A 20454-nucleotide genomic window follows, 5' to 3' on the forward strand; every position below is an offset into this window, starting at 1 on the left:
CATGATTCAGACACTGAGCAGCTTACTGGCAAACTGTAGGTGTGCTTCCCATTGATTTCAATGTTAAAGAACTAGCTGCTGGAGTGAAGACAGGCAAAATTCCACCATTCAATGTTGCAATGCTACTACTAATATTGATTAGGTAAACAATATTGGCTTCCTGTATCCATCACCTATACCTCATGAGAAGTTGGGTTATTGCCAATGAGAGAGTCAGTTACGCCATTATGTTCAAGTACTCAGGGGAAAATACAGTTTAGAATCTAAACCATGAAAACAATAAAAGACCAATAATAAAAAACAATATATATATAACACAAATGTTTCATGCGTTACTCTCATAAATTCAGTTAGTTTAAAACTGCATAAAACTATGCCATCCTATGCCCTTAAAGTTGGTTTACATAGATGTAAACATACCAAAATGAAACAAGGCCTGTTACAATTGATTTATTTGAAGGAACAAAAACTTACATTTGAACTATTCTTAATATATATTGTTAGTAAATATCACCCACGATGCTATTCTACTAATTAGACCATTAAGTGTACAATGAAGTTTCTGTAATGTACCTCTTTGCATTGTCCAACAATATTAACATGCTTGCTCCACCATCATCCTGAAAACTTTCGTAGTGATGACGGTCTGCATTGCCAATCAGGTAATCAAAAATTGCTGTATCTATTATATCCAGAAGACGAGGGCCGGAATCATAGGGAGGGGTCTTCTTTACTGCATCACAATAACTCTCATCATACTCCCACCTACAAAAAATGAATACATCGAGCTGCAATATCCAACAACTTTGAAACAACTTATAGTACATACCATTAAATCAAAATTAATTCTGAGTATTGCTCAATATAAGATATTTTTCATTGGGTTAAGTGCAGTTCCTTTTGTAGGATGCAAGTTAACTTAAAAATAAACTCTACCCGTGGGCTGATGTACATACAGGTACAAAATCCTTCCAAAATTCATAAAGCCCCGAAATCCAAAGCTGTCTTCGTGAATTTTTTTTCTGTATAACAGGTTGTTTGGCGTGCAAACTTTTAATCAATTTTATCCTTTTTCTCACTTTGTCTTGAAAATATATTGACCCAGGAGTTGCAATACAATAAACTCGCTGGAGATTGCATGAAGGACACCTGCCAAAAATTGCAAATCTCAGTTGCTGATTCAAACCTCCTTTATAGTCAGTTGTTCACCAAGCATTGTTCAATCAATTGTGACAACGTCCTTACACTCTGTTCTGTCCTAAATGCCATATCAAATCCAGTATCAAGAGCTCACCTCCATTTCAACCTCATCTCTAACACTGATCATATCCATGCTTTAATTCTATCATACAATTCTTTGTTGCTTTCCTGAATCCTAATTTACATAAAGTCTACATCATTCAATAGTATGTACCTTGGATCTTACCTCACTAAATCCTTCACTTCATTCAGCTCTGTTCTTGCAAACCCTCCTTACATTTTGATCGAGTGTATTGATTTAAATTTTTCGAGGAGAAAGTGAGGTCTGCAGATGCTGGAGATCAGAGCTGAAAATGTGTTGCTGGAAAAGCGCAGCAGGTCAGGCAGCATCCAAGGAACAGGAAATTCGATGTTTCGGGCATAAGCCCTTCTTCAGATTCCTGAAATGTCGAAACGTCGAATTTCCTGTTCCTTGGATGCTGCCTGACCTGCTGCGCTTTTCCAGCAACACATTTTCAGCTATTGATTTAAATTCCCATTTTAAAATTTTTCCATTGTCTTACTACTGATGTATTTTTCTCTAGTATGACACATCACCATACACCCTTTAATATATTATTCATCAACCGTAGTTTATTATTATCCTGTCTCACTTAGTTTACGTCAATAAAAGTAAAACTGGATGGATCACCTAACATTGACCAAGGCACCTGAAAAGACAACAACAGAAACAGCTCTGTCAACCTTGCAGAGCCATACTTGCTAACATCCGAGGGCTTGTGCCAAAATTGACAGCTGTCCAACTGACTAATCAAGCAACAGCCTAAAATACTCATAGAATCATATCCTGCAGACAATGTCCCAGACACCACTATCATCATTCCTGGATATGTCCTGTCTCACCGATAGGACAGACCCAGCAGAAGTGGCGGCACAGCAGTATAAACTCAGGAGGGAGTTGTTCATGAAGTTCTCAACATTAACTCTGGACCCCATGAAGTCTTGTGGCTTCAGGTTAAATATAGGCAAGGAAACCTCCTGCTGATTACCATCTAGCATCATCCTCCTTCAGCTGATGAATCAGTACTCCTCCATGTTTAACAACACTTCGAGTAAGCACTGAGGATAGCAAGGGCACAAAATGTACTCTGGGTGATGGATTTCAATGTTCACCACGAAGAGTGGCTTGGCAGCAGTACTACTGATCGAGCTGGTCAGGTCCTAAAGGATACAACGGCTAGACTGGATCTGTGACAGGTGATGAAGGAACCAACAAGAGAGAAAAACATTCTAAACATGAAGTATGATGGATCACATGACCACAGACCAATTTCCGTGTGGTGACTATATGATCATCCAGGCTCAAGCAAAGTACAACATACAATTAAACATCTAAACTCTTATAGATTGCATATTGGAAAATCACACTTAAGATCAAGTTAAATACCTTGAAACTATAGCATAAATGGATTGACCTCATCCTTACTAATCTGCCAGCTGTAGATCACCTGTTCATGACAGTATCGTGAAAAGTGACCACCACACAGTCCTTGCAGAGGCAAAGTCTCACCTTCACATTGAGAATACCTCCACCATATTCTGTGGCATTATCACTGTGTTAAATAGGACAGACTTCAAACAGATCTAGCAACTTGAGTGGGCATCCATGAGACACTGTGGGCCATTAATAGCAGCAGAGTTGTACTCCAGCACAATTTGTAATCTTATGGCCCAGCATATCCCCAGTCAACCATTACCATCAAACTAGGGGATCAATCCTGGCTCAATGGAGAGTGCAGGAGGGCATGCCAGGAGCAGCACCAGACATACCTGAAAATGAGGTATCAACCTGGTGAAGCCACCAAACAAAACTACTTGCATGCCAAACAGCACAAGCAGCAAGTGATTGACAGCTAAGCAATCCCATAACAAATGGATCAGAACTAAGCTCTGCAGTCCTGCCACATCCAGTTGTGAATGGTGGTGGTTGATTAAACAACTCACGAGGCTGTGGATGCTCCACCTCCACAAATATCCCCATCCTGAAAGATGGGAGAGCTCAACATGTCAGTACAAAAGATATGGCTGAAGCTTTTGCAGCAGTCTTCAGTCAGAAGCGCTGAGTGGATGATCCATCTCAACCTCCTCCCGCAGTCCCCATCATTGCAGATACCAGTCTTCAGCTAATTAAATTCACTCAACCTGATATCAAGAAACAGTTGAAAGCACTGAATATTGTAAAAGCTAAGGATCATAGCCAAACTGTTCCAGTACAGTTACAACACTGGCATCTACCCAAAAATGTGAAACATAAAGGCTAAATATGTTCTGTATGCATAAAATAGGACAAACCCAAGTTGGCCAATTACCGCCGCATCAGTCTACTCTCGATCATCAGTAAAGTGATGGACGGTGTCACCAAAAGTGCTATCAAGCACCACTTGCTCAGCAATAAACTGCTTGGTGAGGCCCATTTTGGGTTCTGCCAGGGCCACTCAGCTCCTGACCTCATTACAGCCTTGGTTCAAAAAATGGATAAAAGAGCTAAGTGAGACTAACAGCCCTTGACATCAAGGCTGCATCGACCAAGTGTTACATCAAGAGGTCCTAGCTAAACGGATATCAATGGGTATGAGGTGGGAAACTCTCCGGTGGTTAGAATCATACCTGACACAAGGGAAGATAGTTGTGATCGTTGGAGGTCAGTCATCTCAGCTCCAAGACATCTTTGCTGGAGCTCGTCAGGGTAGTGTCCCAGACCCAATCATCTTCAGCTGCTTCAACAATGACCTTCCCTCCATCATAAGGTCAGAAATGGGGATTTTCACCAATCCTTACACAATGTTCAGCATCATTCACACCGCCTCAGAAACTGAAGCAGTCTGTGTCTAAATGCAACAAGATCTGGACAATATCCAGGCTCGGGCTGACAAGTGGCAAGTAAAACTTGCATCACATAAATGTCAGGCTATGACCATTGCCAACAAGAGACAATCTAACCACCGCCCATTAACATTAAATGGTGTTACCATCATTAAGTACCCCATTATCAACATCCTGGGAGTTATCACTGATCAGAAACTTAACTGGACTCACAACATAAACACAGTGCCTACAAGAACAGGTCAGAAGCTCAGGATTTTGGAACAAGTAACTCACTTCCTGACTCCCGAAAGCCTGTCCACCATCTACAAAGCACAAGTCAGGAGTGTGATAGAATACTCCCCACTTCCCTGGATGAGTGCAGCCCCAAAAACATTCAAGAAGCTTGACACTATCCAGGACAAAACAGCTCGATCGATTGGCACTGTATTCACTCCTTCCACTATCAGTAGCAGCAGTGTGTACTATCTACAAGATGCACCGCAGAAATTCACCAAAGATCCTCAGACAAGATGCTCCAAACCCATGACCACTTCCATCTAGAAGGACAAAGGCAGCAGGTATATGGGAATATCAACACCTTCAAGTTCCCCTCCAAGCCACTCACCACCCTGACTTAGAAATATATCACCATATATTCACTGACGGGGTCAAAATGCTGGAATTCCCTCCCTAAAGGCATTGTGGGTCAAACCACAGCAAGTGAACCGCAGTGGTTCAAGGCGGAGGCTCACCACCATCTTCTCAAGGGTACCAAGGGATGAGCAATAAATGCTGGCCATCCAGTGCTACCCACATCCCACTTAAAAAAAAGGACAATGTTCATAGTCAGAATGCCACTTTAATCTAGACTCCTCTGCTTTGCTACCTTTCTCAGCACTACCTCCTGTTTAAGCATTGCTTTAAATATTTTGTTGATTCCTGACAAATCTGTAACATTATTTGAATATGCAATGTTACTACTATTAAGCCACTGCCAGCATCACACACAATATCCAATTCATTCTTGGACATTAGCTCATTTTGGCATTGCATACATTTGAAAGAAAAGAAATGCATGGGTATTTGCTGACAGGTTTAAAACTATCATCACTTCTTTGCAGCCCCTTTTTCCCTTCCCCTCCTATGGAGCCTGCTTGTCTCTCCTGGCCTCCCTCCCTCCCCCACCTACCTTGAGTCTACAACTTTCCCCAGCCCTTATGCTTTACTCTCTCAGAATCATCACCAACCTCCCCCACTCCAAACACACACACACACACAAATGAAGCCTCCGTCATCTTCTAGGCCTTGCCATGTACTTTCAGAAATTACTGTGTCTTTTGTTTTAATGACAGAGGTGCTGAGCAGGCTAGTCAAGATAAAATAAACAATTTTTCTTTAAAAGGGTTGAACAATACAAGCAGCCTGAGTGGGTGTGGCCAGCTCTCACAGACTAAGATTTCTAGTTTTTTTTAGTTTTAGGTTTAAGCAGTTGCTGTTGGGAGTCTCAACAGGCAACAGGCTGCTGTAATTTAGAAGAAGTTACCTTTTCTCTCTCTTGGTTACAGCTAGAAGCTAGAGTTTCTCTCTGTTGTTGGGTTACCTCTGAGAAATCTATTTTTCTGAATGTGCCTTTTTGCCAAGGGGTGCATTTATAGGATGTTATTATATTAGAACAGTTAAATAGTAATAGTTCCGTTTTCTTTTGCCGTATTTTAACCACAGTGTTTAAATAAATTGTGTTTTGCTTAACGTTGAGTAGTTTGACCAGCCAAAGTGCATCTCAAACACAGTGCATTACATTTGCCTTTAAAATAGGAAAATGTTAGGGTCTAGGCTACCTTCTTAAAATATTATGAGCAGGTCTGATCTGGTCCATAACACTGTATTGCACCCCTCCCCCCATTAGGGAGGGTATTCCAGCATTTTGACCCTGTGTCAGTGAATAAATGATGATATATTTCTAAATCAGTATGGTGAGTGGCTTGGAGGGGAACTTGAAGGTGTTGGTGTTTCCATATATCTGCTGCCCTTGTCCTTCTAGATGGAAGTGGTCGTGGGTTTGGAACATCCTGTCTGAGGATCTATAGTGAAATCTGGACAGCCTCCCAGATCACAACACATATCTTCCAGATTCACAGACTGCTGACAATAAAGGCCGATTGAATTAGTCTCCTTGAGGGTGAGCCAAGAATAAGGACCAGGTGCAAATCAGAATTTGGGATATCCAAGTTCACAGAGAGTGTAAAGAGAAAAAGCCTGGAAAAAACTTGTACTTTTATGTATGGAGTGAACAAATGCATGGATGATGGAATCAAGTGAACTAAGGCTGACTCCAAACTGGTGGTATTGAAGGAATAGGTATCTGATAGAAGCTAATGGATGCTGAAATGGATAGTGGGGCAGTTTTAGTATCTGGATAAACTGACCTTTCCCATCTCACGCTCAAAACCTCAAATCTATATCTCCCAGTAATTGTATCATCAGCTAAAGGCAACATCTCTATCTTATTTAAACTATCATAATCACATGCAGCTCTATATCTACTCTCCCCTCAATGTTGGATTCTTTGATCTAATAGTAAGGTTCAAATCCCTCATTCCTGAAACCTTTTTGGGGATGGAAACACAAGAAAGGAGGATGATTGTGAAAGATAGTAAATTGGGAAAAAGCAGGATGCAGCAAGAAGCCTCGGAGAAAGCGAGACACATTGTGGGCATTGTGAGTAAGTGAGGAAGCCATTGGGCTGAGGAAAGCAGGAAGGCAATTCATCAAGGTACCTCAGAAAGAGGTTAATCCATAAGATCAGAGTACACAGTGTTGGAGATAATATAGTGGCATGGATAGAGAATTGGCTAACGGATAGAGAATAGAAAACATGGATAAGTGGTTCTTTTTCAGGACAACCCATGACTCAGTACTGGGACAAATAGTTGGCAAATGGAGTATAATGTGGGAAGATGTGAAGTTATTCATTTTACAAGGGAGAACAAAAGAGAGAATATTATTTAAATGGAGAAAAATTGCAGTAAGTTGTAACACAAAGAGACTTGGTGGTACTTATGCATGAAACACAGAAAGCTAACATACAGGTGCAGCAGGTAATCAGCAATGCTAATAAAATGTTGGCCCTTAGTTCAAGGAGACTGGAGTATAAGAGTAGGTAAGTCTTATTACAACTGATCAGACCACATCTAGAGTCCTATGAGCAGTTTTGGTCCCCTTAATTAAGGAAAGATATCTTTTCATTGGAGTCAGTTCTGAGAAAGTTTGCGAGGATGATCCATGATATGGAGAAACTATTTTTTAAGTAAAGTCTAAATACGTTTGGACTCTACATGCTGGATTTTAGAAGGGTGAGAGGTGATCTCATTGAAACATTTCGCATTCTCAAGGGACTTGACAGGGCAAATGCTAAGAGGATGTTTTCTTTCATGGGTGAGTCTAAGACAGAGGGCATAGTTTCAGAATAAAGGGATACCAATTGAAGACTGAGGTAAGGAGAAATTTTTCCCTCAGAGAATTGAAAGTCTTTGGAACTTCTTGCCATAGACAGCTGTATGCCGGAGTCCTTGCGTATGTTTAAGCTTGAGATAGATAAATTCTTGATTAGTCGGGGAATCGGGGTTATGAGGAAAATACGGGAAAACGGACTCGAGGAATCAGCCACGATCCTATTGAAAAGCAGAGTAGGCTTTAGAGACCTACTCCTGTTCCCGTTACTTCTCATCATTTGGAAATGAAAGCTTCAGGGGTGGTGGGAGAGAGGAGGCAGCTTCAAGCAGGTTGAGAAAGAGGCTGGCTACAAGGGGGAAGAAAGAAAAAAATCCTGAACAGAAACAACATTTTAAAACCTGTCAACAAAGGAACACTCAGCTATCTAGAAGCCAGGAAAACATGAAATTAATGAGGAAATGAATTACTTGTGAATTTATCTTAGCTTCAAGCTGCACAGGTTAAGGAGCTACTCTATGGAAAAAACTGTAGTAGATGTTGCTATAATGAATGTCTATTGCTAATTTTTAATCTGTAATGAGATCTGAGATGCTATAAACAGGGTAGAAACTGCCTTCTCAAAGTATTCTAACTTTATAAATGTGATTGAAATACATTATTTGTGACCTCACCAGTTTGGGGAAAGTGTACTTAGGGTGATAGCTTTTTATATGTAGAAGCTTGTATCAGTTATTCTGGAAAAAAAACTTCTGCTATTTTATGTCCATAATTTTTAAATCGGAACAGAACAATGATATTTGTAAAATTATAGCTTTCCTTGCAAGATGTGGTTTTAAATTTAATGGGGGTTCTGTGAGAGTTTAAATACTCACGTCAACACAAATTAAAACAGTATAAATTCTGTGACTTATGGTCCTGCTTCACAACCACCTTGATGAAGGAGCAGTGCTCCAAAAGCTAGTGCTTCCAAATAAACCTGTTGGACTATAATCCAGTGTTGTGTGATTTTTAACTTTGTCCACCCCAGTCCAACACTGGCTCCTCCACATCATAAAACAGTAATATTATTAGTTGCATTACCAAATAAAGGAGTCAGTGAGAATGAAGTAGTCACCCTCAAGGGCACCCATCAAAAGTAAACATTTATTTTGTTTCTTGGCCAGCAAGGTCAGCAAGGGTGGCGGAGTTGGGCAAGATTTTGGCAAAATGATCAAAGCAAATGAGTCAGGTGAGATGGTTAAATGACATATATGCCTAACTTTCCTTCTATTTTTTTCTCCGTTTCATTCCTTCAGTTCTCCAGGTGGACAAGTATCTCACCTTTGCCTGTAATCACCCCTGACTCATTGCAATGCTTTCTATGTGAAAGGTTGCTATTTATAATTCTATTGTGTATTTCATCTTCAATAAGGACTTATTTGTTTAGGGCTGGGAGGGTGGCCATTGAAGAAGGGCCAAGTATTGGTACAATAAATATAAGTTCTCCACCATCTGCTCCTTTGTTCCTCTTCCACCTTTGTCAAAAGTATTTTTAAAAAATGTTTCCAAAATCTTTCAGCTTTGAAGAGGGATCATACTGGAGTTGAGACATTAGCTTTGTTTTTCTCTCCACAGACCTGCTGAGTTTCTTCAGCATTCTGTTTGTTCCAGATTTCTTGCAGGATTTTGCTCTTAAATAAACAACCGCTAACAGACATCTGGAGGAATAAGTAGCTAAATGATGGAGTATACCTGGCTAGCTTTCCCTCTCTGTAGGTTCTGCCCCATGGGTGTCTATGTTTTTGTAATGGCCAGATGTCAGGTAGCCACAGTATCACAGATCCTTCCATAATGTGCCCATCAGCACAGGCTGGTTCTGATTCTCTGCAATAATAACATTTTCCATAGAAGCAGCTATTGTTACCTAAAAATAATAAAATAATTTGTTAAGACAAATCAAGAAAATGAACAATTTTACATGAAGCATTCCACAAGATTAATTAAGTTATTTTATCATTTAAATGAACAAAAGATGAAGGAAAAAGTTTTTCTCCAATGAGATACCATTTTCTTCTGATCTGATCACAGTAAGATGATTATGTTAAATCACAAAATTAAGAGACTTCCACAGGATTTCAGTGATCAGTGATCAGTGCTGAAAACTGGAGGGACTCTGTATTATCTCAGTTAGTAATGGATGTTGGCACATTTGCTTCAGACTGGTAAGCTGCATTCAGCAATACAGTGAAATAAATAAATAACAGAAGAGTCGAGAGCAAATTCCAAAATGTGTATCTTGCTACAAATGCACGACCTGAATGGCATAACTTCTGGCTTACAAATGTTTCTGCATTACTAATTTGGGAGTAATGAAAGTAAAGTATTTTTGACTCTCATTGTTTTAACTGTGCTAAAGTGATGATAAAATAATTGTTTTTACTATTGCTTGAGATACTATTTATTCAGTGTACAAATATAATTCAGATTTCGCATAGAAAAATTGAGAGCTCTGCCCTTGAACATGGAAAAAGCCATTTGGATTCTGTCAGTTAGTCTGCCTCACTTCCACTATACTCAGTATTTTACTTTGAAATTAAATTTGTTCTTGATTGTTAAAATGATAAACAGAAAAGTTAAAAATATATAATATTAACACTGGTAGTTCTCATAAGAAGCACGAATAAGTATAGACTGTTCAGGCATGTTTCATCATTCAATAAGATCATAGCTTCGCCACACCACCACAAGTACAAAACTCCCTCCACTACTTTGTTGACCAATAATCACTCATGTAGTTTTGAGTGTAGCCTCACTGCGGTCTGGGGAAGAGAATTTCCAAGTTTGAGAGAAAACAATATTGCTCAATCCTAGCTCAATTGAGCGATTTAAGCAACTTATTTAGGGCCCCCCCCTTCAATGGAATTATTCCATTTTCAGTTAAAAGATTTTGATGATTTAAAGTTATACCTTCTGGCTTCTTCCATGACTCAAAGTTTCTGACATAGTTTTATGGCCTTCACCTCAATAAGTAACTGGAATCTTAGACACTTTCTTCAGGGAATCACACCTTCAGGCTATTCGTGCCACTGCTGCTCAGAATGCTCAAACTTCAGCATGCGGGAAGCAGTCTACTTGTAATGAGGTCTAGACAAAGCCATGTAGAGCAAGTATGAAAAGCTTCACAAGTTTGAGCTCCATGTTTTGGAGCTTGAGCACTCCTGAAGTCACTGTGGTGCAACCATGAGGCTGAGATTTATGGGTAACACCAAAGTAGTAAATTCAGAGATGGGGTCACACCACAAGTTAGGCAGAGGAGGTGATATCGGTTAAAGAGAGCAATGATACAGAAAAAAGCCATTCCAGAAAGTTCAAGGACAATTAATTTGGCTAGAGCTAAAGATCAAAAAGGATACAATTGCATTGCATGGTGCAATCTATAAACTGTAACTAGTGGAAATTAGAGGATCCTATTTGCAAGGAAATTAGAGGGGCTATGTAAACATTACACAGTAGTTATAATGGGGAATATTGATTATCCAATATAGACCGGGATACTGGTGATGTTAATGATGGAAAAGGGCAAATGTTCGTAGGTTATCAGAAGAATTCCCTACAGCATTGTATATTTGGCCCAATAAGAAAGGAGGCACGACTAGACCTAGTTTTCAGGAATGAGGTATATCAAGTACATCAACTGTCAGTGGGGTACATATAAAGGATAGTGATGACTCTATCATAAGATGTAGAATTACAATATAAATGGCAACAGTAAATCTAGAGTCAGAATATTCAGTTGGCGGACAGCTGATTTCAATGGCTAAGACTAGACCCAGGACAAAAAGTATGGCACTGGAAAAGCACATTCGGTCAGACAGCATCCAAGGAGCAAGAGAGTCAACATTTCAGGCATAAGAACTTCATCAGAATCTTCCTGAAGAAGGGCTTATGCCCAAAACGTCGACTCTCCAACTTCTCGGATGCTGCCTGACCTGTGCTTTTCCTGCACCACACTTTTCGACTCTGATCTCCTGCAAGTCCTCACTTTTTCCTAAGAATCAACCTAGACCAGATAGACTGGGTCAAAGGCTGGTGGGAAAACTGTAACTGAACAATGGATTACCTTCAAAGAGAAGAATTTAGGTACAGTCAAGATTAATTCCATGAAAAGGAAAAAGTAGCACAAACAAATCCAGAGCTCCCTGGATAACAAAGGAGATAGAGGAGAAAAAGAATAAAATGTGTGCATATGACTGGTACAGTTAGTAAATACAACTGTGAACAATGCTGAATGCATAAGGTTTATACGTGAGGTGAAAAAGCTTATGAGATAAGCAAAGGAGGGATTATGAGAAAAGTCTAACATCAATGGAAATCCCAAAGTCTTCATCAACACATGAAGAGTAAAAGGACGATGAAAGAAGTCAGAAAAATACGGACCAAAAAGGAAATTTACACATGGAGACATTGCTGAGGTCTTTGTGTTTACCTGTTAGGCAAATGCTTCCTAGGCAGCTATATCTGAATAGGAAACCCGGATCCAAAATTGATAATGTAATAGCACTTGATAAGCTGTTGATATTTATAGTTGATAAAGCACGAGGACCAGAAGGATGGCATTCAAGGATTTAGAAAGAAATGAGAGAGGAAATTGCAGTGGCTGGCAATACGTTTTCAATATTCCCTGCATTTAGAGATAGTGTCAAAGGACCGGGAGAATTGCAAATATTACACTCTGTTCAAAAACATTTGTAACACTAAGCCTAATTTTCTATTGGTTTAACTTTGGTTGTGGGGAAACCACTATAAGTATTATTCAAGGCAAAATTAATAGCCACATTAAAAATATGGATAGCCACTTTGGAGCTAAGTCAGTCATATTTTACTGGAGGTTTTTGAATAGATAACGTGAGGGCAATACTGTTAATGTGGTGTAAATGGACTTCCAAAAGTGTGATTCAAAAATTAGAGTTCATGCAGTACGAAGGTCAGCAGCAACATGGATACAAAATTGGCTAAAAAAATCAGAGAGTAGTAAATTTCCGATAATCCTCAGATGCTGTAAAGTGCCAGAAGATTGAGAACTGCTAATGTAACATCCTAATTCAAAAAGGCAAGGAAAAGAAAAGAGATAACTATAAGCCATTTAACTTAACATCTACCAATGGAAAATGTTCGAGTCTATTTTCAGTGATGTAATCCCAGTACCTTTGGAATACAATATAATCAGAGTAAATATAACTTCACGATGGAGAAATCATGCCTAACAATTTTTTAAAAACATTTTACTGAAATAATAAACAGGATAAAGGGGAACCAACAGACATAATCTATTTAGATTTCCAATTAGCACATAAGGCTACTTAATAGATTCGATGTTGTTGCAGGTAATATATGAGCATGGACAGAAGATTGGAAATCAAACTGGAGACAGTGTTGGGATAAACTGGCATTTTCAGGATTGTAAACTCTTATCTAGTGGAGTGTCATAGGGATCAGTGCTGGGGCGACAATTCATTTACATTATATGTCAGTGACTTTGATGACGGATGTGGAACACTATCGCCAGGTTTACATATGACACTAAATAAGTGGGAATTTATCTAATGGGGATGACAGAAAGAGTTTACAGAAGGATACAGACAGTGTATGAGGGTTGGCAAAAATCTGGCAGATGGAATATAATTTGGGAAAATGAAGTTATGCAATTTGGGAATCCTTGTGCATGAATCACAAAAAGCTAGTACACAAGGTCAGTGGGTCCTAGGGAAGTGGAGTGTTTGCCTTTATTTCAAATGAAACAATGTAAAAATACAGAACAATTGCTAAAACCAAAAAAGGCCTCAGTCAAATCACGCCTAGAATCCTATGAGCAATTTTGGTCTCCTCATCTAAGGAAATATATCCTCGCGTTAAGAGTCAAGAGTGTGGTGCTGGAAAAACACATCAGGTCAGGCAGCATCCAAGCACAGGAAAATTGACATTTTGGGCAAAAGCCCTTCATCAGGAATGGGGTGAAGAGATAAATGGGAGGGAGGGTGCAATAGGTGGATGGAGGTGGGGGTAAAGGTGATAGGTCAGAGGGGAGGGGTGGTGCAGATAGATGGGAAGGAAGATGGACAGTTGGGACAGGGTCTTGAGGCTGGTGCTGAGCTGAAAGATTGGAACTGGGGTAAAGTGGGAAGGAGGGGAAATGAGGAAACTGGTGAAATCCACATTGATGCCACGGGGTTGGAGGGTCCCAAGGTGGAAGATGAGGCATTCTTCCTCCAGGTGTTGGCGGTTAAGGGAGTGGTGATGGAGGAGGCCAAGGACCTGCATGTCCTCGGCAGAGTGGGAGGGGAAGTTGAAATGTTCGGCCACGGGGCAGTGGGATTGGTTGGTGTGGGTGTCCCAGGGATGTTCTCTGAAGCGCTTTGCAAGTAGGCGTCCTCTCTCCCCAATGTAGAGGACACCGCATCGGGAGCAACAGATAAAGTAAATAACATCTGGAAATTCAGGTGAAACTTTGATGGATGTGGAAGGACGTGGGTGGGTAAGTGTGAGCGCAGGCTTTGCAATTCCTGCAGAGACAGGGGAAGGTGCCAGGAGGAGAGGGTGGGCTGTTGGGGGGCGTAGACCTGACAAGTTAGTCACGAGGGAGCGGTCTTTACGGAAAGTGGATAGGGGTGGGGAGGGAAATACATCTCTGGTGGTGGGGTCCTTTTGTAGGTGGCAGAAATAGTGGAGGATGATGCAATGTATACTGAGGTTGATGGGGTGAAAGATAAGGACCAAGGAGGTTCTGTCTTTGTTGCATTTGGAGGGGTGGGGTTCGAGGGCAGAGGTGTGGGAAGTGGATGAGATGTACTGGAGGGCATCATCAACCACGTGTGAGGGGAAAGTGCGGTCTCTAAAGGAGGCCATCTGGCGTGTTCTATGGTGGAACTGGTCCTCCTGGGAGCAGATGGGGTGGAGGCGGAGGAATTGGGAATAAGGGATAGCATTTTTGCAGGAGGCAGGGTGGGAGAAGGTGTAATCCAGATAGCTGTGGGAGTCGTTGGGTTTGTAGAAAATGTCAGTGTTGAGTTGGTCACCATTGATGGAGATAGAGGGGTCCAGGAAGGAGAGAGAGGTGTCAGAGATGGTCCAGGTGAATTTAAGGTTGGGGTGGAATGTGTTGGTGAAGTTGATGAACTGTTCGCCCTCCTCGCGGGAGCATGAGGTAGTGTCGATGCAGTCATCAATGTAGCAGAGGAAAGGTGTGGAGTAGTGCCAGTGTAACTGTGGAAGATAGATTGTTCCACATAGCCGACAAAGAGACAGGCATAGAAGGGGCCCGTGCAGGTGCCCCATTAGAGACGTTTCACTTGCTTGATTCCATGTAATAAGAAATTTCTTATTAGGAAAGATTGATTAGACTGGGCTTGTACTGATGTGAGCTTCAAAGAGTGAGAGACCACTTTATTGCAACAATATTCTCAGGGAAGATGCAGAAAGGTTGTTTAATTTTATGGTATAATCTAGGACAAGACAATAATCTCATGAGTAAGAGATTTGTTTTGTCACAGGGTGGTGAATTTGTATAACTGTCTAATTTAGAGGAATGTGGGTCTAGATTAAATTAAGTATATTCAAATCTGAAATAGATTTTCAATCTGTGAAGCAATCAAAGGTTTTGTGGCAGAAAAATGCAAAACTCCATTATCACATCGAATGGTGGAGTTGACTGGATGGACTATGTGGCTTACTTCGACTCCAGTGTATAATGGTCTTATCATTTGCAACTGTTGCAAATTAAAAGCAAACATCAGAGTTAGCACTTCAGAGAGAAAACACAGCCTTTCTCTATGTTATTGTTAAAATTAGTCAGTTTTGTAAACAAGTATGGAGTATCCTGAAAAGGAATCAAAGTGCCTAGAATTCCAGTATTCTAGCTCTTTATGCACTTGTAGTTATGTGGTTGAATACAGTAGTTTGATCCAGATGATTTACATTGCATCCAGAAAATAAAAACACCCAAAGGGCTCCAACACGAACTTCACTTTTCTCATCCAATATCTCCATTAAACACTAATATACCCAGCTGCAGTAACATCTGATGGATATTAAAATATGGACGGAAACTACTATAGACATATCGAAGTGTTCATTTCTTTATAAACTTTGAAAAACATTACAATAAGATGGAAAAGCAGATGAATTTCGAATTACACAAGCACTTCTTTCATAATCCCTAGTTTGTAATGCTTTACTACCATTTTTATTAGGTATAATTTTATGTTATGCTTTGAATGTCGTTTGATTACAAAAAGCTGCAAGTTAGCTGTCTTTAGAGGAATAGAACAGAATCCCTACAAAGTGGAAACAGGCCCTTCGGCCTAACAAGTCCACACCAACCCTCCAAACAGTAACCCACCTAGACCCAATCCCCTACCCTATTATTCTATATTTAACCCTGACTAATGCACCTAACCTACACATCCCTGAACACAATGGATAAGTTTAGCAGAGCCAATTCACCTGACCTGCACATCTTTGGATTGTGGGAGGAAATCCACACAGACACGGGAAAAATATGCAAACTCCACACACACACACAGTGCCCTGGAATCGAACCCAGGTCACTGGTGCTGTAAGGCAGCAGTGCTAACTATTGAGCCACTATGACATGAGACAAGACATGGGGGAAGCTTAACTCCTGTTAATTTTTCAGAACAACATATTGCTTCAGGAGAAAGGCATTGATGATATTATTTCAATATCAAAATAGACCCTCCACTTTAACAATTCAACAGTCATAGCAGATTCAGAAAAAGACTTGGTAAGGAAGAGATTTCCACCTCACCATCCTACAACATTATCAAAGTACGTGTGTTCAAATTTGTACACCGCTGTGTTAAAACAGTACTTTCATGTATACTATATATGCGTTATTATGGAATGAACAGCAGTAATTATCTGGAATTACTATATACCCAAAATGAAATATATACATACCCTGTGTGAGGAAGGTGCTCAGAAGCTGCTCAGAGGCAACTGGTTTTATCTCAGTGTGCAAGTTCACATATCTCCCAACAACCACTGGAGCCCGGCGTAATCCCAAGATTCTAAGTGAAACAATATAGACCAAAAAGTTTATCTTTTCTGGTAAATAACTTTTCTTATACAAAACTAAGCAATAAGAATTCACTTTGTGACCTCAAATTCCTATTATGACTATAAAGTGGCAATCAACAAAAAAAGAGATGAGAAGACTTGCCAGTCAGTTCTGATTCAACACTTTGAAGTTTAGAAGTAATGACAGACAAAACCCTATTATGGAATTCCAATATAGTAGAAGCTAAGACAGTGTTATGGAACAAAGTTAAAATAGAAACTGTTGGGAAAATCCAGCAACTCGAGCAGCATCTGTGGAGCAATAAACTGCTCTGATGAAAGGTTATTATTTTTTTCTCACAGGTTCTTCTGGATCTGTCAAGTACTTTCAAACATTTTGTTTTGATTTTAGAATTTAGGTAACTGGTATTCTTTCGTGGTTGTCTTGGAGTCTCCTTATTGCTAATACAGTTTAGTGTTAGTTTCTGGATTTACTGAATTTACTAAATTCATGAAAAATAGTAGAACATTTACTGGCAAAGACACATCATGATAAACGTAATAGTGAAGATTAGGTGGACTTCAGAGTGGTTTCACAGGTTGGCGCAACATAGCGGGCAGAGGGTTATACTGTGCTGTAATGTTCTATGTTGCTAATAAAACAGGATCTAAGGCAATAGCTAAAGCAGATATCATTAGTTAAATACACACATCTGCATGGCAACTTCTCTTGGACCAATTTATCAGAGTAAACAAGCATTTGAGATTTCACAAAATCATGCCTCAGGTGATACAAGCCTTTTGTAATTTCTAAAATGAAATTAAAACTGATTTCCTCGTCAGCGCAATTGGCAAAGATCCAAGGGAGAGCTTTAGCACATAAACGAGTGGTTTGGAAGAGGTGAGAAAGGAGAATTTTATAGGAAGGATCGAGGAAAACAATGTATGGAGGGATTATCGGAAGGTTCGAGAAAACCAGTGTATTGAAAGATTATCGGAAGGTTTGTGGAAACCCGTGTTTGGAGTGATTATCGGAAGGTTCGAGGGATTATCGGAAGGTTCGAGGAAACCAGTGTATGGAGGGATTATCGGAAGGTTCGAGGGATTATCGGAAGGTTCGAGGAAACCAGTGTACGGAAAGATTATCGGAAGGTTCGAGGAAACCCGTGTATGGAGGGATTATCGGAAGGTTCAAACTCATCTCTTCCCACCTTGACACTATCCTGCCCTCCTTAGTCCAGGAACTCCCCACCTACATTCGTCACACCACCCATGTTCTTCACCTCCTCCATGAGTTTCATTTCCCCAGCCCGCAGTGCCTCATCTTCACCATGGACATCCAAGTCCCTGTACACATCGATCCGCAACGACGAAGGTCTCAAAGCCCTCCGTTTCATCCTCTCACGCCACCCCAACCAGTACCCTTCTACCGACACCCTCATCCGCCTGGCTGAAGTGGTCCTCACCCTCAATATCTCCTTCCAATCCTCTCATTTCATCCAAGCCAAACGGGTAGCCACGGGCACTTGTATGAGACCCAGCTATGCCTGCCTATTTGTCGGATATGTGGAATAGTCCATCTTCTGCAGTTACATTGGCACCAATCCTAGCCTGTTCTTCTGCTACATCGATGACCTTATCAGCGCCACCTTGTGCTCCCATAAGGAGGTTGAACAGTTCATCAACTTCATCAATACTTTCTACCCTGACCTCAAATTCACCTGGACCATCTCGGCAACCTCCCTCCCCTTCCTGGACCTCTCAATCACCTTCTCTGGCAACCAACTCACCACACACATATACTACATGCTCACCGACTCCCACAGCTACCTAGAATCACCTCCTCTCACCTCCATTCCCGTAAAAACACCATCGCTTATTCCCAATTCCTCTGCCTCCTTCACATCTGTTCCCAGGATGACCAGTCAACCTCAAAGTCCTAGATGGCTTCCTTCTTCCATGATTATAACTTGCCTTGCCACATAGTTGATTATGCCTTCCAGCGCACCTCTGCCATTGAACACCACCCCTCCCAATGCAACAAGGACAGAACCGCCCTAGTCCTCACCTTCCACCCACCAACATCCACATAAACGCTTCATCTTCCGCCACCTCCAAACTGTCCCCACCACCAGAGATATATTTCCCTCCTCAACCCTATCAGTGTTCCGAAAAGACCATTTCTTCTGTCAATCCCTTGTCAGGTCCACACTCCCCACCAGCCCACACCCCACTCCTGGCACCCTTCCCTGTCACTGCAGGAAGTGCAAAACCTGCACCCACACCACTCCCCTCACCTCTGTCCAAGACCCCAAGGGATCCTTCCATATCCGTCAGAAATTCATCTGTACCTCTACCAATGTCATCTACTGCATCCATTGCACTCGGTATGGTCTCCTCTACATCAGCAAAACAAGACGCCTTCTTGCAGATCATTTCAGAGAACATCTCTGGGACACCCACACCCACCAACTCCACCGCCTCAAGGCTGAACACTTCAACCCCTCCCCCCCACACCTTCAAAGACATATAGGTACTGGGCCTCCTCCACCGCCAATACATTACCACCCGATGTCTGGAGGAGGAATGCCTCATTTTCCACCTTGGCACCCTGGAACCACATGGGATAAATGTGCATTTCAACAGCTTCCTCATTTCCCCTCCCCCCACATCATGATTAGATTAGATTACTTTGTGTGGAAACAAGCCCTTTGGCCCAACAAGTCCACATCGACCCTTCGAAGAGCAACCCACCCAGACCCATTCCCCTCCACTTACCCCTTCACCTAACACTACGGGCAATTTACCATGGCCAATTCACCTAACCTGCACATTTTTGGACTGTACGAGGAAACCGGAATACTCAGAGGAAACCCACACAGACACAGGGAGAATGTGCAAACTCCACAAAGACAGTTGCCTGAGGCGGGAATTAAACCCGGATCTCTGGCACGGTGAGGCATCAGTGCTAATCACTGTGCCACCATGCTGCCCACTATCCCAGTCCCAAGTCTCCAACTCAGCACCGCCCTCTGAACCTGTCAATTACTGCCCCCTCTGATCTATCACCTTCGTCCACCTATCACTTTCCCAGCTACCTCCCCTCAGCTGCAACCCCCTTCCATTTATCTCTCAGCCCCGATTCACAAGCCTCATTCCTGGTGAAGGGCTTATGCCCGAAACATCGATTCTCCTGCTCCTCAGATGCTGCCTGACCAGCTGTGCTTTTCCAGCACCACACTTCGACCAAGAGGTTAGAAAGTACAATTTTTAAAATTCTGAATGCCTTCAAGAAAACCAGTCAAACCACCCCCACCCTTCCACCCCCCCAACAAATTTGAGGTTTCTAAAGAATTTTTAGTCGTTGTGAGTTTGGGCAAGTAGAGTGTGTCCAGATTCACAGCAAATGTTCTGATGGACAACCTGATCCCAGAGACTGGCAATTTAAATATTTTAATGAATCTACAAATAACCCAGTTCATGGATTACATATCCCAGTCATTGGGAAATACAGTAGCTAAAGCAAAATGAAGGCAGCATAAAGGATACTTGCCTTCACAGCACTACTTATGGTTCATGATCCAGGCATGAGTGCCTGCTTATATAGTTTGCAGAATATTGGCATACAAGCAATGAGAAAGGCAAATGACATTTATTGACCTTAATTGCAAGGTCGTTGGAGTACAGCAATGAATAAAACTTGCTACAATAACACAAGACTCTGAGAGACTAGCATAATGAATATTCCTTATCAAGAGATTCCATTACTTCCACCGTTTAATGTACCTGACTTTTAACAGAAGTGCAAACATTTGATTAATATGGGACTCAGGTTTTGAAATAACTTTCTAAGGGTTGAATGTTTAGTCATTGTGGGTTTGG

At 41.2% G+C, this 20454-nt stretch overlaps 1 protein-coding gene across 5 annotated transcripts in view; it reads right to left on the reverse strand.

Moving 5' to 3' along the window:
- Positions 1–20454, reverse strand: part of fam20b (FAM20B glycosaminoglycan xylosylkinase) — a 161036-nt gene that overhangs the window by 27823 nt on the left and 112759 nt on the right. For 4 of the 5 annotated variants that reach the window (XM_060829661.1, XM_060829660.1, XM_060829657.1 and 1 more), the window contains 3 exons: positions 16474–16583; positions 9250–9421; positions 574–765 (listed from right to left, as the gene is read on the reverse strand). In XM_060829661.1, the coding sequence (XP_060685644.1) occupies positions 574–765; positions 9250–9421; positions 16474–16583 (474 nt within the window). The remainder of the gene's footprint in view (positions 1–573; positions 766–9249; positions 9422–16473; positions 16584–20454) is intronic. The other variant, XM_060829662.1, reaches the window with a different exon arrangement.

Source organism: Hemiscyllium ocellatum, chromosome 9 (assembly GCF_020745735.1).
Source record: "Hemiscyllium ocellatum isolate sHemOce1 chromosome 9, sHemOce1.pat.X.cur, whole genome shotgun sequence".
Classification (NCBI taxonomy): domain Eukaryota; kingdom Metazoa; phylum Chordata; class Chondrichthyes; order Orectolobiformes; family Hemiscylliidae; genus Hemiscyllium; species Hemiscyllium ocellatum.